Source organism: Zonotrichia albicollis, chromosome 33 (assembly GCF_047830755.1).
Source record: "Zonotrichia albicollis isolate bZonAlb1 chromosome 33, bZonAlb1.hap1, whole genome shotgun sequence".
In the NCBI taxonomy this organism is placed as follows: domain Eukaryota; kingdom Metazoa; phylum Chordata; class Aves; order Passeriformes; family Passerellidae; genus Zonotrichia; species Zonotrichia albicollis.
The window spans coordinates 3,189,558-3,210,702 of record NC_133851.1 but is presented as its reverse complement, the minus strand read 5'-3'; the positions used below and the strand labels follow the sequence as shown (position 1 = coordinate 3,210,702).

Below are 21,145 nucleotides of genomic sequence, written 5' to 3'. Positions count from 1 at the left end.
ATGGCACGGGTGGCACAGGACGATCTTTGAGGTCCTTTCTACCCCAAACCCTTCCTGAGCCCACGATCTCCCTCAGCCCTCCATCTTCCGCACTTCCGGACTCCATTTCCCATCACACCCTGCGCCAGCGCGGCCCTGCGGAGAGTCCCCAGGGAACTCGCTTTCCCACAGTGCCTCGCGGCGGCGCAGCGGCGGCGCGGGGATCACGTGATGCGGGGAGGTATAAAAGCGGCGGCGCAGCGGCCGCGGCCCCATTGTTGTCGGCGCGCGCGGCGGGGCGGGAGCGGCCCCGGACCCCCCCGGGAGCGGCCCCGGGGCCCCCCCAGCGCCCCCCGCCCCTAACCGGCCCCCAAAACCCCCCTCGGGCACCGGTGAGTGCGGGGAACGGCGGCAGCGGCAGGGCTGGAGGGAGCGTGGGGGGGCGGCCCCGCCTGCGGGGGGCGGGGAGGGCTCTGAGGGATGGGGGGGGCTAGGAGGGATTGAGCGTTCCAAGGGATGGGGGGGGCTGTGAGGGATGGGAGGTCCAGGAGATATGGGGACTGTGAGGGATTTGGGATTCCAAGGGATGGGGGGACTGTGAGGGATTTGGTATTCCAAGGGATGGGGGGCTGTAGGGGATGGAGGGCTGTGAGAAATCTGGGGTTCCAATGGTTATGGAGGCTGTGAGCAGTGGGGGATTCTGAGAGATGGGGAGGCTGTGAGGGATTTGGAGTTCAAATGGATTGGGGGGCTGTGAGGGATTGGGGGTACCAGAGGATATGGGAGTCTCTGAGGGACTGAGGAGCTGTAGGGGATGGGGGGTGGGCTGTGAGGGACTGGGGGTTCCAAGGAATGGGGGGCTGTGGGGGATTGCGGTGGGGGGAGGGGGCTGTGAGGGATTTGGGGTTCCAAGGGGTGGGGAGGCTGTAGAGGATGGGGGACTATGAGGAATTTGGGGTTCCAAGGGATATGGGAGCCCTGAGGGCTGTGAGGGAGGGGGGGTTCCAAGGAATTCGGGTGTACTGAGGAATGGGGGGGCTGTAGGGGCTGGGGGCCATTCCAGCGCTATCAGGGATGGGGGTGAAGGGGTCTGGGGGCTTCAGAGCTGGGGCAGCCACAGGGGATGTGGGGGTGTTATGGATGGGGGGCTGTAGGGCAGGGGGAGCCATGGGGGATGTGTGGGGAGAGGCTCAGAGCTGGAGGACAAGGGGGTGCCCTACAGCTGGGGAGCTTGTAGGGGATGTGGGAGGGCTCTAGGGGATATGGGGGAGCCTTATACAAGAGTCTGTAGGAGATGGGAGCCTCTAGAGGGTATGGGGGGTGAGGGAGGTCCCTGATACTGGGGATCCATGGGAAATGGGGGGGCTGTATGAAATGTGGGGCTGCCCCTGCTGGAAACATCTGGGGGTGCCTATGGGGGCTGGGGTGCCTATAGAGGGTGTGGGGGATCCTTACAGCCACCCGTTATATTTGGGGAGGGGCTTTTGGGGGGTCCTGCCAGGTGAGGTGTCCCCTCTGTGTACCATGGAGAGGCACTGGAGGTGCTCAGGGTGCCCTTGGGGACCTCATGGGGGCACTGGGGTTGTGTTGGGGGGTCCTCAGGATGCTGCTGGTGATGATGATGATGATGGGGAGGTGACACCTGGGAGGGTTAGGTGTCCCCAGAGGTGGGGGAGGGGCTGTTCTGGTGTTCCTCTCCAGGCCTCACCTTCCCCCCCAAGGTGATTTTGGGGGTCCCAGGTGACCCTGGGACAGGTGAGACACCTGGGAAGGGCTCCTGCTGCCCCCCCTCACCTGTCTAGGGCTGCTCTGGGCTCTCCTCCACCTCCATCCCTTGGCTGCAGCCCCAGGGAGTTTTGTGGGATCACCTTTTCCATCCCCCCCAGGTACTCATGGAGCACTTTTGGGGGTCCCCTTCCCCTCCTGGGCCTCTGGATCCAGGTGTTGATGGACCCCCCTGGATCTCCGAGTTCCAGTGATGGACACAGGGCCCAAGGAGGGGTTTTTGGGGGTCACCTTTCTGTCCCCCAACACCTGGGGACACTTGGCCCTCCCAGATCAGCTCCAGGAATCCCAAACTCTCCTGATCCCTTCCCTGCTCCTAAAATGATTCCAGAACATGGGGAAAAAAATTATATATTTAATTTAACTCCTTTTGGTGAGGTTTAATCCCTGAAATTCCCCATTCTCGTGGCTCCTCCCTCAGGATTTGAATCCAATTTTCCTTCCTCACCCCATATGGATCCTCCTTGGGATGCTGCTTGCAGAAATGCTGGAAGCTCTGTGGGAGCTGATTTCCTTGAGGAACCCAAATTTCCCATATTTCATCCTAAAAGCCAGAGCTGGGAATGTCAGCAGTGACCTGGGATGGGCTCAGATCCATGGGAAATCCATTTCTTGGGGAAAACATTGGGAAACTTCACCCATTCCTTACAGATCCAGACTGCTCAAATCTTCCTGGTGATCATCCCAAAAATCCCAATTTTTGGCTGGAACAACACCTGGATTGGATTCATTGGTGTTCCCAGAGCCTTTCTGGGTGGGTTCCACCAGAGCTGCTCATGGATCATTCCCAATTTCACCCTGGAATATCCTGGATCCCTCAAATCCATCCAGAGAATCCATTTTTTGGCTCTGGATTTTTATGGGAATTTTCTATGGATTTTTATGGGAATCTTATTTGGATTTTTATGGGAATCTTCTATGGATTTTTATGGGAATTTTATATAGATTTTTATGGGAATCTTCTATGGATTTTTATGGGACTCTTATATGGATTTTTTTGGGAATTTTCTATGGATTTTTATGGGAATGTTCTATGGATTTTTATGGGAATGTTCTATGGATTTTTATGGGAATCTTATATGGATTTTTATGGAAATCTTGTTGTCCTGAGCAGAAGAATGGGTGCTGGAAATTTTATAAATTTTATATAATTTTGGGAGTGCAAGCAGGAATTCTTGAGGATCTCCCTGATCCATGGGGGATTTGGGAGCCATCCCAGAACACACAGGATGCTCAGAGGGTTGGAAAATCAGAAAATAATTCCCAATTTCTTGGGATAGCTGGAAATAAAAGGGTTTGGTGCTCACCTGGCCAGGTGGGATGACAATTCCTGGTGGTCCCAGCTTGTCCAACCCTGCTTGGATCAGCTCCTGTGTTCCAGGAATCCCAAACTCTCCTGATCCCTTCCCTGCTCCTAAAGTGATTCCAGAACATGGGAAAAAAAATTATATTTTAAATTTAACTCCTTTTGGTGAGGTTTAATCATTAAAATTTCCCAGTTTCTCAGCTTTTGAACCCATCTTTTCTTCCTAATTTCAAATTCCTCCCAATTTAAAAATGTGTAAAAATGGAACCTTAATATTTTCATTTGTTTGGTTTTTTTTCCTCATTTATTCTGACTCTTCCAGGGGTTTTTTTACATCATAGAAAGGATAATTTGGAATAATTTGGGTTTTTATGTGAGGAATGAGAACCCCATCCTGCCAGATCCATCAGGTGGGATCCCACCCAGACTGCAGCTCTGATTTTCTATGGAAATTCAGTTTTAGGGAATGATTTGAGGATTTTCAGCAATTTTAGGCAGCTGGAAAAGTTGGGGGGTGATGTTTTCCACCTCTGCTCCTCCTGGGATTTGGATTGATCAGTTCCTTCCTCTTTCCCCCCTCTCCCACCAGCATTCCCCACTTTTCCTCCCAAAAAAACCCCAAAAAACAGGATTTCACCCTGAACTGGTGCTTGGGTTGGGAATTTCTGTTTTTCCTGTGGGACCCCAACGTTCCCTTCTGGAAGGGACAGGGAAGGATCCAGATCGACAAATCCCACCCAAAACCCAACCCCAAAAGGGCTCCCAAATTCATCCTGGAACTTTCCCAATGGGAATCAGGTCCAAAAATTCCCTTTTCCAACCCAGAGCTGGAAATTTCCCCAAATTTCAGATATGGCCATGGGTTATTTGGGATTTTTTTCGAGTTTTTTGGGGTTAGGGGGTGTGGGGCAGGAAAATCCCAGAGAGGATTGTTCCCAACCTGTGATGGGCTGGGAATTGTTGGAGCATTTGATGGTTTTTCTGAACTTTAGGGGATTTTAGGAGTGATCTGGATGTTCCAGGGCTGAATCTGGAAAAAAACCCCCCAACAAAAAATCGCTTTTCCTTTGGTTTGGGGTGAATTCCACCCCAAATCAATCCCAAATCTCATTTTTTGGGTGAAAACCAAAGCTTTTGCTTTGGTTTGGAGTGAATCTGGCAGTGCCTTTCCAAAAAAAAACCCAACAAAAATCACTTTTCCTTAGGTTTGGGGTGAATTCCACCCCAAATCAATCCCAAATCTCATTTTTTGGGTGAAAATCAAAGCTTTTCCTTTGAGTGAATTCCATCCCAAATCAATCCTGAATGGAGAAGCTGGGATGGAGGAACCTGGGTGGAATATTTGTGTGGAGATCTTTAGGGGATTTTAAGGGGTGATCAGGATATTCCAGGGGTGGATCTGGCAGTGCCTTTACAAAAAAAAAACCCAACAAAAATCAGTTTGTCTTTGATTTTGGGGGAATTCCATCCCAAATCAATCCTGAATGGGAATGCACACAGGAATTCTTGAAGCTGAGGTGAATGGTTGTGTGGAGATCTATAGGGGATTTTAAGTGGTGATTGGGATGTTCTAGGGGTGAATCTGGCAGTGCCTTTCCAAAAAAAAAAAAAAAAAAAAAACAACGAAAAACTCACTTTTCCTTTGGTTTGGGATTAATTCCATCCCAAATCAATCCCGTGTGGAGAAGCTGGGATGGAGGAACCGGGGTGAGTGTTTGTGTGGAGATCCCGTGTGGAAAAGCTGGGGTGAATATTTGTGTGGAGATTCCCGTGTGGAGAAGCTGGGGTGAATATTTGTGTGGAGAAGCTGAGGTGAATATTTGTGTGGAGAAGCTGGGGTGAATGTTTGTGTGGAGAAGCTGGGGTGAATGTTTGTGTGGAGAAGCTGGGGTGAGTGTTTGTGTGGAGAAGCTGGGGTGAATGTTTGTGTGGAGAAGCTGGGGTGAATGTTCGTGTGGAGAAGCTGGGGTGAATGTTTGTGTGGAGAAGCTGGGGTGAATGTTTGTGTGGAGAAGCTGGGGTGAATGTTTGTGTGGAGAAGCTGGGGTGAATGTTCGTGTGGAGAAGCTGGGGTGAATGTTTGTGTGGAGAAGCTGGGGTGAATGTTCGTGTGGAGAAGCTGGGGTGAGTGTTTGTGTGGAGATCCCGTGTGGAAAAGCTGGGGTGAATATTTGTGTGGAGATTCCCGTGTGGAGAAGCTGAGGTGAATGTCTGTGTGGAGAAGCTGGGGTGAATGTTTGTGTGGAGATTGCCGTGTGGAGAAGCTGGGGTGAGTGTTTGTGTGGAGAAGCTGAAGCTGGGGTGAGTGTTTGTGTGGAGATCCCAGGTCTGGAAGTTGGGGTGAGCGTTTGTGTGGAGATTCCCGTGTGGAAAAGCTGGGGTGAATGTTTGTGTGGAGATTCCCGTGTGGAGAAGCTGAGGTGAAGGTTTGTGTGGAGAAGCTGGGGGTGAAGGTTTGTGTGGAGAAGCTGGGGGTGAATATTTGTGTGGAGAAGCTGGGGGTGAAGGTTTGTGTGGAGAAGCTGGGGTGAATATTTGTGTGGAGAAATTGGGGTGAATGTTTGTGTGGAGATCCCGTGTGGAGAAGCTGGGGTGAATGTTTGCGTGGAAAAGCTGAGGTGAATGTTTGTGTGGAGATTCCCGTGTGGAGAAGCTGGGGTGAGTGTTTGTGTGGAGATTCCCGTGTGGAAAAGCTGGGGTGAATGTTTGTGTGGAGATTCCCATGTGGAAAAGCTGAGGTGAATGTTAGTGTGGAGAAGCTGAGGTGAATGTTAGTGTGGAGAAGCTGGGGTGAATGTTTGTGTGGAGAAGCTGGGGTGAATGTTTGTGTGGAGAAGCTGGGGTGAATGTTTGTGTGGAGATCCCGGGTCTGGAAGTTGGGTTGAGCGTTTGTGTGGAGATTCCCGTGTGGAGAAGCTGGGGTGAATGTTTGTGTGGAGAAGCTGAGGTGAATGTTTGTGTGGAAAAGCTGGGGTGAATATTTGTGTGGAGAAGCTGAGGTGAATATTTGTGTGGAGAAGCTGGGGTGAATGTTTGTGTGGAGAAGCTGGGGTGAATGTTAGTGTGGAGATTCCCGTGTGGAGAAGCTGGGGTGAATGTTTGTGTGGAGATCCCGGGTCTGGGAGTTGGGGTGAGCGTTTGTGTGGAGATTCCCATGTGGAGAAGCTGAGGTGAATGTTAGTGTGGAAAAGCTGGGGTGAATATTTGTGTGGAGAAGCTGGGGTGAGTGTTTGTGTGGAGATTCCCGTGTGGAGAAGCTGGGGTGAGTGTTTGTGTGGAGATTCCCGTGTGGAGAAGCTGGGGTGAATGTTTGTGTGGACATCCCCCTCATGGGCCGGCACGGGGAGGGAGCTCCCGTGGGCCCGGCAATTCTCCGCGATGGGCAGAGCAGAACCCTCGGAGAACCCCGAGCATCTCCTGCCCATCCCGAGCCAGCCATGACTCCTGAAACACAAACACCAGGGCTGGACCCGCAGATGGACCGGGGGATTTACCCGGGGATTTACCGGGCCCTGACCCACCGCGTCCCGCCGCTCTCCCTCCGCAGGCCGCTCCGGGCCCGTCCGGTCCCCGCCGGGCTCTCCATGCGAGCCGAGCCCCGATGGCCGCGCTCCCGAGCGCCGGGATCAAGCGCAAACAGGAGGATGCGGGACCGGGATCGGGATCGGTCGCCTCGGACGACGAGATCGCCACGAGCGACAGCGGCGACAGCTGCGACAGCGGCGGCAGCACCGGCAGCGCCGCCCGTGAGCCGGGGCCGGCTGTGGGCGGGGTTCCGGGAGAATTTTTCATTTATTTTTGGGAATTCTAGGGTTTTTTTTAATGGGTTTCGGGAATTTGGGTGGTGTGGGGGATTTTTTTGGAGAGTGGTAGGGAATGGTGTGGGATTTATTGGAATTGTGGGGGGATTTCGTAGCAATTTTTGGGTGGAGAACTTTTGGGTTTTCAGTTTTACAAAATAGTAATTTTGGGTTTGGGGATTTTTAATTGGGTTTGGAAATTTTTAATTTTGGGGAATTTGGGGATTTTTAATTTTGGGGAATTTGGGGATTTTTAATTTCAGGGAATTTGGGGTTTTTAATTTTGGGGATTTTTTTTTAAATTGGTGAATTTTTTTTTTTTTTTTTTTTTTTTTTTATTTCTGATGAGTCTTTAGAATTTGAGGAACAACCCTGAGATTTTTTTTTTTATATTTCAGGGAAATTCAGAAGAACTTTTTTACTTTTTGGGGGCCTGGGGAATTTCTTGGATTTTTTGAAAGTTTGGGGAATTGGGGCATTCATGGGGAATTATTTGGGTAGTTCATGGCACTCGAATTTCCTTTGAAAATTGGGAAACTTTGGAGAAGTTGAGGAAGGATTTTTGGGGGAACCTGGAGGGGAATTCTGAGCATTTGCAGGGGGGAATTAGAGGGTAATTTTAAATTTTGGAGGGAAATAGAGGGAAAATGCATGAATTTAATGTAATTTTGGGGGTGATCTTGTGTTGACCCGTGCTGTGCCCGCAGCCCCGTCCATCCTGTGGCACTTTGCCCAGCATGAATTTCTTTTGAATTTTGGGAAATTTAAGAGGAGCTGGGGAGGGATTTTGAGGGAATTTTGACTGGGTGAGTTTGGAAGGAAATTCTGAGCACATACAGTGGAAGAATTAAGGAGAAATAAAGGGGATTTTTAAATTTTGGAGGGAAATGGAGGGAAAATGGGTGAATTTTGTATAATTTTGGGGGTGATGTTGTGCTGGCCAGCTCTGACCCGCGCTATGCCCGCAGCCCCATCCAGCCTGTGGCACTTTGCCCAGCACGAATTTCCTTTGAATTTTGGGAAATTTTAGAGGTGCTGGGGAGGGATTTTGAGGGAGTTTTAATGGGGTGAGTTTGTAGGGAACCTGGAGCGGAATTCTGACCTTTTGCACTGGGGAATTACAGGGTAATTTTAAATTTTGGAGGGAAATGGAGGGAAAAGGGGTGAATTTTGTGTAATTTTGGGGGTGTGCTTTCATTGTGGCCCCTCTGTGCCCGCAGCCCCATCCATCCTGCAGTGCTTTGCCCAGCATGAATTTCCTTTGAATTTTGGGAAATTTTAGCGGTGCTGGGGAGGGATTTTGAGGGAGTTTTGATGGGGTGAGTTTGTAGGGAACCTGGAGCGGAATTCTGACCTTTTGCATTGGGGAATTACAGGGTAATTTTAAATTTTGGAGGGAAAAGGGGTGAATTTTGTGTCATTTTGGGGGTGTGTTTTCATTGTGGCCCCTCTGTGCCCGCAGCCCCGTCCATCCTGCATGCTTTCCTTTAAATTCTGGGAAATTTTAGATGTGCTGGGGAGGGATTTTGAGGGAGTTTTAATGGGGTGAATTTGTAGGGAACCTGGAGCGGAATTCTGACATTTTGCATTGGGGAATTACAGGGTAATTTTAAATTTTGGAGGGAAAATGGGTGAATTTCGTGTAATTTTGGGGGTGTATTTTCATTGTGGCCCCTCTGTGCCCGCAGCCCTGTCCATCCTGCAGTGCTTTGCCCAGCATGAATTTCCTTTGAATTTTGGGAAATTTTAGAGGTGCTGGGGAGGGATTTTGAGGGAGTTTTAATGGGGTGACCTGGAGCGGAATTCTGACCTTTTGCATTGGGGAATTACAGGGTAATTTTAAATAATAGAGGGAAAATGGGTGGATTTTGTGTCATTTTGGGGGTGTGTTTTCATTGTGGCCCCTCTGTGCCCGCAGCCCCGTCCATCCTGCGGCGCTCCCGGGCGCGCCGGGGCGGGAAGCGCGTGCGCTTTGCCCAGGTCACCGTTTATTACTTTGCCCGGCGCCAGGGCTTCACCTGCGTGCCCAGCGCCGGGGGCAGCTCCCTGGGCATGGCCCCGCGGCACCACCGCGCCCGCAGGTACAGCCTCAGCCAGTTCGCTCACCTGCGCCAGGTGAGCCACCGGCAGCACCTGCGGCAGCACCTGCGGCGGGAGAAACTGCGCGCCAGGAGGAGAGAGGTGAGGGGGAACGGGGAGGGATGGCCTGGGAATCCAGGTGGGGAACACATGGGGAGGGTGAAATCCAGGTGGGAAATACTTGGGGAGGGAGAGGGGAATTCATGTGGGAAATAGCTGGGGAGAGAGAGAGGGAGACAGGGAAGGGGAATCCAGGTGGGAAATACTTGGGGAGTGAGGGGGAATTCAGGTGGAGAATAGCTGGGAGAGAAGGGGAATCCGGGTGGGGAATACTTGGGGAGGGAGGGAGGGTGAAATCCAGGTGGGAAATACTTGGGGAGAGAGGGTGGAATTCAGGTGGGGAATAGCTGGGGAGGGGATGGGGAGAATCTAGGTAAGAAATACCTGGAGTGGAAGGACAAAATCCAGGTAGGAAATACTTGAAGAGGGAGGATGGAATCCAGGTGGGGAATACTTGGGGAGAGAGGGTGGAATTCAGGTGGGAAAGAGCTGGGGAGGGAGGCAGGGAAGGGGAATCCAGGCGGGAAATACCTGGGGACAGAGGGGGATCCAGGTGGGGAATACCCAGGGAGTGAGGGGGAATTCAGGTGGAGAATAGCTGGGGGTGAGGGAGGGAGAGAGGGGGAATCCAAGTGGGGAATACTTGGGGAGAGAGAGGGGAATTCATGTGGGAAAGAGCTGGGGAGAGAGAGAGGGAGACAGGGAAGGGGAATCCAGGTGGGGAATACCTAGGGAGTGAGGGGGATCCAGGTGGAGAATAGCTGGGAGAGAAGGAGAATCCAGGTGGGGAATACTTGGGGAGGGAGGGAGGGCGAAATCCAGGTGGGAAATACTTGGGGAGAGAGGGTGGAATTCAGGTGGGAAAGAGCTGGGGAGGGGATGGGGAGAATCTAGGTGAGAAATACCTGGAGTGGAAGGACAAAATCCAGGTAGGAAATACTTGAAGAGGGAGGATGGAATCCAGGTGGGGAATACTTGGGGGGGGGGAGGGAGATCCGTGTGGGAAATACCTGGAGAGGGAGGGGGAATCCAGGTGGGAAGTAGCTGGGGAGGGAGACAGGGAAGGGGAATCCAGGCGGGAAATACCTGGGGACAGAGGGGGATCCAGGTGGGGAATACCTAGGGAGTGAGAGGGAATTCAGGTGGAGAATAGCTGGGGGTGAGGGAGGGAGAGAGGGGGAATCCAAGTGGGAGATAACTGGAGAGGGAGGGGGAATCCAGGTGGGGAATACTTGGGGAGAGAGGGTGGTTTTCAGGTGGGAAAGAGCTGGGGAGGGAGAGAGGGAGACAGGGAAGGGGAATCCAGGTGGGAAATACCTGGGGAGGGATGGGGGGAATCCAGGTGGGAAATACTTGGGGGGGGAGGGAGATCCGTGTGGGAAATACCTGGAGGGGGAGGGGAAATCCAGGTGGGGAATACTTGGAGAAGGAGGGAAGAATCCAGGTGGGAAATAGCTGGGGACAGAGGGGGATTCAGGTGGGGAATACCTAGGGAGTGAGCGGGAATTCAGGTGGAGAATAGCTGGGAGAGAAGGGGAATCCGGGTGGGGAATACTTGGGGAGGGAGGGAGACAGGGAAGAGGAATCCAGGTGGGGAATACATGGAGAGGGAGGGAGGGTGAAATCCAGGTGGGAAATACTTGGGGAGAGAGGGTGGAATTCAGGTGGGAAATAGCTGGGGGTGAGGGAGGGAGAGAGGGGGAATCCAAGTGGGAGATACCTGGGGAGGGGATAAGGAGAATCTAGGTGAGAAATACCTGGAGTGGAAGGACAAAATCCAGGTGGGAAATACTTGAAGAGGGAGGATGGAATCCAGGTGGGGAATACTTGGGGGGGGGAGAGGGAGATCCGTGTGGGAAATACCTGGAGAGGGAGGGGGAATCCAGGTGGGGAATACTTGGGGAGAGAGGGTGGAATTCAGGTGGGAAAGAGCTGGGGAGGGAGACAGGGAAGGGGAATCCAGGCGGGAAATACCTGGGGACAGAGGGGGATCCAGGTGGGGAATACCTAGGGAGTGAGAGGGAATTCAGGTGGAGAATAGCTGGGAGAGAAGGGGAATCCGGGTGGGGAATACTTGGGGAGGGAAGGCAGAATCCAGGTGGGGAATAGCTGGAAAGGGAGGGTGGAATCCAGGTGAGAAATACCTAGGGAGGGAGGGGGAAGCTAGGTGGGGAATACCTGGGGAGGGAGGGTGGAATGCAGGTGAGAAATACCTGGGGGAGAAGGGAGAGGAAATCCAGGTGGGAGATACCTGGAGAAGGAGGGGGAATCCAGGTGGGGAATACTTGGAGAAGGAGGGTGGAATACAGGTGAGAAATAGCTGGAGAGGGAGGGAGAGGGAATCTAGGTGGGGGATACCTGGAGAGGGAGGGGTATCCAGATGGGGAATACTTAGGGAGGGAGGGGAGAATCCAGGTGGGAAACACCTGGAGATGGAGGGCAGAATCCAAGTGGGAAATAGCTGGGGAGGGAAGGTGGAATCCAGGTGGGAAATATCTGGAGGAGCAGCAGTGGGGGACCCAGGTGGAGAACACCTGGAGGGGATTTGGGGTGACAGAGGGTGTCTGGGTGGAGAATACCTGAGGAGGGAGAGCAGAATCCAGGTGGGAAATAGCTGGGGAGGGAGGGAGAGAGGGGCAATCCAGGTGAGAAATACCTGGAGTGGAAGGACAGAATCCAGGTGGGAAATACCTGGAGATGGAGGGCAGAAGACAGGTGGGAAATAGCTGGGGAGGGATGGGGGATCCAGGTGGGAGTTAGCTGGAGAAGGAGGGCAGAATGCCAGTGGGAAATAGCTGGAGGAGCAGCAGTGGGGGACCCAGGTGGAGAGCACCTGGAGGGGATTTGGGGTGACAGAGGGTGTCTGGGTGGAGAATACCTGGGGAGGGAGAGCAGAATCCAGGTGGGGAATGGCTGGGTGGGTTTGGTGGTGGGCAGGTGGGAAAGCCCTTGGGGGGGGAAGTGAAAAATGCCTGGGTGAGGTTGGAAGAGGAGCAAACTGGGGGGAATCCAGGTGGGAAACACTTTGGGGGATCTTGGGAGGTACAGGGGAAAATCAGTGTGGGAAACACCTGGGTGGCACCTGGGGGTGATCAGGGGTTCTGGGGTCAATCTGGCAGTGCCTTTCCAAAAGTTTGGAAGGAAATTCTGAGCATTTGCAGGGAGTAATGACGGGGTAATTTAAAATTTTGAAGGGAAGTAGAGTGAAAATGGTGTTGCTTTTTGATACAAGGCAAGGCAACCTGGTTTTGAGGAGCAGCACGGTGACTTAAACTCTCCAGGGTCGCTCGGGCCAAAGAGCACGCAGATACCGATGTGGCAGACGGTCAAAGGCCTTTATTGTCTCATCTCGTGGGGTTTTATAGTCTAAGGGGCTTCTCTGCATCAGAGGGGTCTGCAGTACCAGCTATGGTTAGTAAGGAGTGGAAAGTTACCAGCATTGCTATCGTTAGGGGGCTGCATTCCTGGTTACATTCTTAGGGTGATCTCTTATCTCAGGGGACCACGGGAAAAGGAATCGTGCCGCTTTCTGTCACATTCTGATTGCCTGTCCCTATCTACCACAAAATGGTGAATTAATGTAATTTTGGGGGTGATTTTGTGCTGATCTCGTTCAGATTTTCAACCCTTCTCCCTCCCAGCTGACCCAGAACGGGACGGTGCCGTCGGCCGAGGCCGCGGGGCTGACCCTGGCCGACGTGTCGGACGATGACCTGGACGTGGGGCAGGTGGAGGTGGGCGATTATTTCTACCTGCAGCCGCTGCCCACCAAGCGGCGCCGGGCGCTGCTGCGCGCCTCGGGCGTGCGCCGGATCGACGCCGAGGAGCGCCAGGAGCTGCGGGCGCTGCGCCTGTCCCGCGAGCAGTGCGGGTGCCACTGCCGCCTCACCTGCGAGCCGCGCACCTGCGCCTGCAGCCAGGCGGGCATCCAGTGCCAGGTGAGACATGGGGGTGCCAGGCGGGCATCCAGTGCCAGGTGAGACATGGGGGTGCCAGGTGGGCATTCAGTGCCAGGTGAGACACACAGAGGGGCCAGGGTGGTCATTGTGTGCCAGGTGAGGGCATCCAGTGCCAGGTGAGACATGGGAGGGGTCTGGGGTGGTCATTGTGTGCCAGGTGAGGGCATCCGGTGCCAGGTGAGACGTGGGGGTGCCAGGTGGGCATCCAGTGCCAGGTGAGAGCATCCAGTGCCAGGCGGGCATCCAGTGCCAGGTGAGACATGGGAGGGGTCAGGCTGGTCATTGTGTGCCAGGGGAGGGCACCCAGACCCAGGAGCAGTGCGGGTGCCACTGCCGCCTCACCTCCGAGCCGCACACCTGTGCCTGCAGCCAGGCGGGCATCCAGTGCCAGGTGAGACACACAGAGGGGCCAGGGTGGTCATTGTGTGCCAGGTGATGGCATCCAGTGCCAGGTGAGGGCATCCAGTGCCAGATGAGACGTGGAGGGGCTGGAGTGGTCATTGTGTGCCAGGTGAGGGCATCCAGTGCCAGGAGAGACCAGGGAGGGGGCCAAGGCTGGTCTTTGTGTGCCAGGTGAGGGCATCCAGTGCCAGGTGAGCTGGGATAAGGGGGCACAGGTGGGCCTCGGGGCACACCCACTGTGCCCTGTCCTTGCTCCTTGGGGGCGCAGAGGGTGCCAGCTGGGGCACCTGGAGAGCTCTGGTTCCTCCAGGAGCAGCTCCAGGTGTGTTTGGGCCATACCTGGAATGCATAAACTCCTCCCCACCCCAAATTCCTGCTCTCCAGGTGGGATCTGGGGTCACTCTGGGGTGGGATTCAGGCTCTGGGGGAATGGAGGGTGGAATCCAGATGGGATCCTGTGGGATCCTCCACCTGTTCACATCCTCCCTGTGGAGACACCTGGCTGGGATAACACCTCACCACCATGTTTGGGGTGGGATTCAGGCTCTGGGGGGATCCTGTGGGATCTTCCACCTGTTCACGTCCTCCTAATGGAGACACCTGGCTGGGATGAAGCCCCACCACGATGTCTGGGGTGGGATCCAGGCTGGGAGGGCTCCTGCAGGGTCCCAGCCCTGTCCTTGGGGTGGGATTTGGACGCTGCAGGGTCTCACCCTGTCCCCGTCATTGTCCCCAGGTGGGTGGCACCTCATTCCTGTGCAGCTGCTCCTGGGACAAAGCCCCACCAGAATGTTTTGGGGTGGGATTTAGACCCTGGAGGGCTCCTGCAGGGTCCCAGCCCTACCATTGGGGTGGGATTTGGACGCTGCAGGGTCTCACCTGTCCCTGTCCCCAGGTGGATCTCACGTCATTCCCATGCAGCTGCTCCTGGGATAAAGCCCCACCATGAAGTCTGGGGTGGGATTCAGGCTGGGAGGGCTCCTGCAGGGTCTCACCTGTCCCTGTCCCCAGGTGGATCGTACATTGTTCCTATGTGGCTGCTCCCAAGACAAAGCCCCACCAGGATGTTTTGGGGTGGCATTTGGACCCTGCAGGCTCTCACCTGTCCCTGTCCCCAGGTGGATTGCACCTTGTTCCCATGTGGCTGCTCCAGGGATGTTTGGGCTGGGATTTAGGGTGGAAGGGCTCCTGCAGGGTCTCACCCATCATTGGGGTGGGATTTGGACCCTGCAGGCTCTCACCTGTCCCCATCCCTGTCCCCAGGTGGATCACACCTCGTTCCCATGTGGCTGTTCCTGGGATGTTTGGGGTGGGGTCAGGCTGGCAGGGTCCCTGCAGGCTCTCACCTGTCATTGGGGTGGGATTTGGACCCTGCAGGCTCTCAGCTGTCCCTGTCATTGTCCCTGTCCCCAGGTGGATCGCACCTCGTTCCCCTGCGGGTGCTCGCGGGACGGCTGTGGGAACGTGGCCGGGCGCATCGAGTTCAACCCGCTGCGGGTGCGCACGCACTTCCTGCACACGCTGATGAAGCTGGAGCTGGAGAGCCGGCGCCAGGGCGAGGAGGAGGAGGAGGAAGGAGCTGCGGGCCCCAGCTGGCCGCCCCCCCAGCCCCCCGAGACTCAGGACTTCCAGGAGTACCTGGCCGAGAACGAGCGGGCGGTGCTGCACCTGCAGACGGCCGAGGAGCTGGAGAGGCTGAAGGCTGAGGAAGACTCTGGAAGCGGCTCTGGGGGAGAGGGGGGCGGGCTCTGCGTGCTGGGGGAGCCCCTGGATGACCCCTGGCAGGTGAAGGCTGCCCCGTGCCCCGGGCTCGGCTCCACCCTCCTCATCCCCGCCCAGTTCCCGCTGGAGTCCCCTGTGCTGTGCTACCCCCAGGGCCAGGGGGGCTCCCAGCCCTACCTGCCCGATGCCCCCGGGCTCCTGTGCCAGCTGGAGCCTCGGGCACCTGCCAAGGGAGGCAGTGGGCACGTGGAGCCCCCAGCTCCGGCCTCCAGCCCCCCCGGGAAGGAGCTGGGGGTCCCACCTGTCCCTGCGAGCAAGGAGGGAGCGCCCCAAAACCTCCCAGAGCACCTGGAGCAGCCCCACCTGCCCATATGAGCGGCCTCAGGCCCTGTGGCTCCATTATTTATTCCATGGATTGATTATTTAATTGGTGGGGGCTGCTCTGGACAGAGGATTCGCCTGGCCCAGGTGAGAGTCCTTCTCTCACCTGGTTGGGGTCACCAGGACTCACCTGAGCTGCAGCCTCTGGGATCCCTCCTGCTCTCCATCCCACCTGGCAGAGCTCACCTGTGCCAGGACTCACCTGAGCTGCAGCCTCTGGGATCCCTCCTGCTCTCCATCCCACCTGGCAGAGCTCACCTGTGCCAGGACTCACCTGAGCTGGAGCCTCCTGGATCCCACAGCAGCTCTGTCCCCCTGGCTGCCTCCACTTTCCTTGTTTTTAAGGGAAAATCAGTTTTTCCCTCATTGCTGTTTGTTTAATGAATGTTTCACCTGGGCCACCTCGTGCAGGTGATGCTCCCACTCACCTGCAGCTGGGAAACACCTGGAACTGGCACAAGAGACTCAAGGCTGGAGTCCCCAAACTCACCTGCAAATTCTGGGGGGTTGAACCAACTTCACCTCCTCGTTGGCTCCTCCATCACCTGGAACTGCTCACCTGTACCTGTGGGAACCTTCTGGAACGTTCATTCCGTGCTGGGAGGTGCCTCCAGCAGCTGCTGAGGGGTTGGAGCTGCCCCTGCAGGGACCACATTTGGGATGTGAGGGTGCAGGAGTGTCCCTGTCCCTACCTGTGGTCCTGGCCCGCTGCAGGTGGGCTCTGGGTGCCCAGGTGCTCCTGCAGAGCCCTGCAGGTGTGCCCAGGTGTGCCATGGATGCAGTGGCACCTGCTCCTGCCTGACCCCTGAGCTCTCACCTGGCTCCTGCCCATCCCAGGTGAGCTCCAGCCATCCATCCATGCAGGTGACCTCACCTGGCTCTGTTTCCCAAAGAACTGTTCCTGCCTCCAGCCCAGGATCCATCCCATGGTGCCAGCAGAGCCCTCAGGTGTGCCCAGGTGTGCAGCTCCTGCTGTTCCTGAATTCCCAGAGCACCTGCAGCTCCCTCCTCAGCTGCTCCTGCTCACCTGTGCTCCCTCTGGCTCCGGGCATCTCCCCTGGCATCAGACTGGGATGGATTCAGGTTCTCCAGGTGTGGATTCCCCAGCCTCACCTGGTGCTTCCAGCCCTTCCTTGGGCTGGGATTCACGGGACACCCACCTGTGCTCCAGACCTTCCTGGGCTCTGTCTTGGGGTGAAACTTCTCATTTCTGGGGCTTTTCCCTCTCTTTTGCCTTCAGCCCGGGGAGGGGCAGGAGAGGGGAATTTGGGATGTGGGGTGGGGCTGCCTGCTCTGCCTGCTCTGACCTGGGGATTGGCTCACCTGGACGCTCCTGAATTCTGGGATCTGCTCACCTGCTTGGGACTGTGCCCCAAAACTGCATTGTGTTCACCTGGACCCTGCAGCCTGCGGGATCTGCTCACCTGGATCTGTGTCCCTGATCTGCTCATCTTGTGGGATCTGCTCACCTGAACCCTGCAGACTGCTGGATCTGCTCACCTGGATCTGTGTCCCTGATCTGCTCACCTGAACCCTACAGACTGCTGGATCTGCTCACCTGGATCTGCTCATCTTGTGGGATCTGCTCACCTGGGTATGCTCACCTGGACTTGCTCATGTTGTGGGATCTGCTCACCTGGATTTACTCACTTGAGCACTCCCAGGACCTGCTCAGCTGGATCTGTGTCCCTGGATCTGCTCATCTTGTGGGATCTGCTCACCTGAACCCTGCAGACTGCTGGATCTGCTCACCTGGATCTGCTCATCCTGTGGGATCTGCTCACCTGGATTTACTCACTTGAGCGCTCCCAGGACTTGCTCACCTGGATCTGTGTCCCTGGATCTGCTCACCTGAACCTGCTCATGTTATGGGACCTCCTCACCTGGATCTGCTCACCTGAGCACCCCCAGGACCTGCTCATGTTGTGGGACCTGTGCCCCTGGATCTGCTCACCTGGACCCTACAGACTGTGGGATCTGCTCACCTGAGCATTCCCAGGACCTGCTCATGTTGTGGGACCTGCTCACCAGGACCTGCTCATACCTTGTGGGACCTGCTCACCTGGATCTGTGTCCCTGGATCTGCTCACCTGGACCTCCTCACCTTGTAGGACCTGCTCACCTGGACCCTACAGACTGTGGGACCTGCTCATCTGGATCTGCTCACACCTTGTGGGATCTGTGCCTCTGGACCTGCTCACCTTGTGGGACCTGCTCACCTTGTGGGACCTGCTCATGTTGTGGGACCTGCTCACCTGGATCTGCTCACTTTGTGGGATCTGCTCACCTTGTAGGACCTGCTCACCTTGTGGGACCTGTGTGCCTGGACCTGCTCACCAGGACCTGCTCACCTGGACCTGCTCACCTTGTGGGACCTGCTAACCTGAGCACTCCCAGGACCTGCTCACCTTGTGGGACTTGTGTGCCTGGACCTGCTCACCTTGTGGGACCTGCTCACCTTGTGGGATCTGCTCACTTTGTGGGACTTGTGGCCCTGCATCTGCTCACCAGGACCTGCTCACCTTGTGGTCCCTGTGCCCCCAGGCCCTGCCCACCTGCACTCTCCAGGCTCCCAAACCCCCCAGCCCAGCTGCTGCCCCGCCCCCCAAATTCTTTTGGTTCCACCATCGGCTTCTCCAGGACATTTCCCACTCTGGGCCCTGCCCCTCACCAGGTTTGGGGGTCCCCTGGTGCTCCTGGGGGTCACCTGTGCCCCATGGGGGGATTTTAGGGGGTACAGAGTGGGGTTATGGGGGCATTGAGGGGTTTTTTGGGTTGAAAGGGTTTCAGAGGGGTTTTTATGGGTTCAGAGAGGTTTAAGGGGGGCTAAAGGGGTTCAGTTGGGTCTAAAGGGGTTTATAAAGGGGTTTTAGGAGCTCAAGGGGGTTCAGAGGGGTTTATGGAGCTTTAAAAGGAATTTGAGGGATTTAAGGGGGCTCAGAGTGGGGTCTTTAGGGGTTTTGAGGTCATTGAGGAGGTTTTTATGGGCTTGAAAGGGGTTCAGAGGGGTTTTTATGGGATTTAGGGGTTCAGGAGCCTTTAAAAATGGGTTTAAGGGGGCTCAGAGTGGGGTTTTAGGGGTTATGGGGGCATTGAGGGGGTTTTTGGGGTTGAAAGGGTTTCAGAGGGGTTTTTATGGGATTTGGAGGTTCAGAAGAGTTTAAAAAGGGATTTAAGGGGGCTCAGAGGGGTTTTTAGGGGTGTACAGGGAGGTTTAAAGTGGGGTTTTTAGGGGTTATGGGGCCATTGAGGGTTTTTTGGGGGTTGAAAGGGTTTCAGAGGGGTTTTTATGGGTTCAGAGAGGTTGAAGTGGGGCTAAAGGGGTTCAGTTGGGTCTAAAGGGGTTTATAAAGGGAGTTAAAGGGGTTTTTAGGAGCTCAAGGGGGTTTTGAAGGGTTTAAGGAGCTTTAAAAGGAATTTGAGGGATTTAAGGGGGCTCAGAGTGGGGTTTTAGGGGTTATGGGGGCATTGAGGGTGGTTTTTGTTGTTGAAAGGGTTTCAGAGGGGTTTTTATGGGATTTAGAGGTTCAAAAGAGTTTAAAAAGGGATTTAAGGGGGCTCAGAGGGGTTTTTAGGGGTGTACAGGGAGGTTTAAAGTGGGGTTTTTAGGGGTTATGGGGCCATTGAGGGTTTTTTGGGGGTTGAAAGGGTTTCAGAGGGGTTTTTATGGGTTCAGAGAGGTTTAAGTGGGGCTAAAGGGGGTCAGTTGGGTCTAAAGGGGTTTATAAAGGGAGTTAAAGGGGTTTTTAGCAGATCAAGGGGGTTCAGAGGGGTTTAAGGATCTTTAAAAGGAATTTGAGGGATTTAAGGGGACTCAGAGTGGGGTCTTTAGGGGTTTTGAGGTCATTGAGGAGGTTTTTATGGACTTGAAAGGGGTTCAGAGGGGTTTTTCTGGGATTTAGGGGTTCAGGAGCGTTTAAAAATGGGTTTAAGGGGACTCAGAGTGGGGTTTTTAGGGGTTATGGGGGCATTGAGGGGGTTTTTGGGGTTGAAAGGGTTTCAGAGGGGTTTTTAGGGGTTCAGAGAGGTTTAAGGGGGCTAAAGGGGTTTATAAAGGGAGTTAAAGGGGTTTTTAGGAGATCAAGGGGGTTCTGAAGGGTTTAAGGAGCTTTAAAAGGAATTTGAGGGATTTAAGGGGGCTCAGAGTGGGGTTTTTAGGGGTTTTGAGGTCATTGAGGAGGTTCTTATGGACTTGAAAGGGGTTCAGAGGGGTTTTTCTGGGATTTAGGGGTTCACGAGCTTTAAAAATGGGTTTAAGGTGGCTCAGAGTGGGGTTTTAGGGGTTATGGGGGCATTGAGGGTGGTTTTTGTTGTTGAAAGGGTTTCAGAAGGGTTTTTATGGGATTTAGAGGTTCAGAAGAGTTTAAAAAGGGATTTAAGGGGGCTCAGAGGGGTTTTTAGGGGTGTACAGGGAGGTTTAAAGTGGGGTTTTTAGGGGTTATGGGGCCATTGAGGGTTTTTTGGGGGTTGAAAGGGGTTTAGAGGGTTTTTATGGTTTTTAGGGGTTCAGAGAGGTTTAAGGGGGCTAAAGGGGTTCAGTTGGGTCTAAAGGGGTTTATAAAGGGAGTTAAAGGGGTTTTTAGCAGATCAAGGGGGTTCAGAGAGGTTTATGGAGCTTTAAAAGGAATTTGGGGGCATTCAGGGGAGTTCAGTGGGGTTTGAGGGCATCAAGGGGAATTTTTAGGCTTTTGAAGGGAGGTGTAAGGGGGGGTTAAGAAGGGTTTTAGGGGGTTCAGAGGAGTCTAAAAGGGCTCAGATGGGGTTTGAGTTGGTTTATTTGGGGGCTCAAAGGGGGTTTAAAAGGGAATTCAGGGGCCTTGAATGGGTTCAGAGGGGGTTCAGAACATCTCAGGGGGCATTGAGGGGTTCAGGGGGGTTCCAAGGGGTCTGGGGGAGTCCAGAGGGGCTGCAGGGGGGTCTCAGAGGGGATTTGGGGTGGGGAGAGGCCTCAGTGACCCCCAAAACCCCCCAGGAGCCCAAATGGAGGTGCCCAAATCCCACAGGAACGGCCCCAAATCCGGTGTTACCCCTGAGAGGGGCAGGGACCCCAAATCCTGCCCTGGACCCCCGAGCTGGGGCTCCCCAAACCATGGAAATGCCACATTTACCCCATTGCACCCCAAAAACCATGGAAATGCCACATTTATCCCATTGCACCCCAAACCATGGAAATCCCACATTTACCCCATTGCACCCCAAACCATGGAAATGCCACATTTACCCCATTGCACCCCAAACCACGGAAATGCCACATTTACCCCATTGCACCCCAAACCATGGAAATCCCACATTTACCCCATTGCACCCCAAAAACCATGGAAATCCCACATTTATCCCATTGCACCCCAAACCATGGAAATCCCACATTTATCCCATTGCATCCCAAACCTCAGAATTCCAGATTTATCCCTTTGCACCCCAAACCACACCAGAATTTCTGGATTTATCCCATTGCACCCCAAACCATGGAAATCCCAGATTTATCCCATTGCACCCCAAACCTCAGAATTCCCACATTTATCCCATTGCACCCCAAACTACACCAGAATCCCACATTTACCCCATTGCACCCCAAACTTTGGAATTCCCACATTTATCCCATTGCACCCCAAACCACGCCAGAATTTCTGGATTTATCCCATTTCAGTCCAAACCATGGAAATCCCAGATTT

At 54.5% G+C, this 21,145-nt stretch overlaps 1 protein-coding gene across 1 annotated transcript; it reads left to right on the top strand.

The window, feature by feature from the left end:
- Window positions 1–222: 222 nt before the first annotated feature.
- CSRNP2 (cysteine and serine rich nuclear protein 2) lies at window positions 223–20,714 on the top strand. Its single transcript, XM_074530602.1, has 5 exons — window positions 223–371; window positions 6,618–6,816; window positions 8,789–9,051; window positions 12,651–12,947; window positions 14,784–20,714. The coding sequence occupies exons 2-5, from the start codon at window positions 6,672–6,674 to the stop codon at window positions 15,465–15,467; spliced, it is 1,389 nt and encodes a 462-aa protein (XP_074386703.1). The 5' UTR covers window positions 223–371; window positions 6,618–6,671; the 3' UTR covers window positions 15,468–20,714.
- The last annotated feature ends 431 nt before the right edge of the window (window positions 20,715–21,145 follow it).

Bases quoted from the DNA above. Each gene is read 5' to 3' on its own strand.
- CSRNP2 (XM_074530602.1), top strand. From the start codon at position 6,672: ATGGCCGCGCTCCCGAGCGCCGGGATCAAGCGCAAACAGGAGGATGCG. The intron at 9,052-12,650 runs GTGAGGGGGAAC...TCTCCCTCCCAG, and splicing joins TGCGCGCCAGGAGGAGAGAG to CTGACCCAGAACGGGACGGT. The intron at 12,948-14,783 runs GTGAGACATGGG...CCCTGTCCCCAG, and splicing joins AGGCGGGCATCCAGTGCCAG to GTGGATCGCACCTCGTTCCC.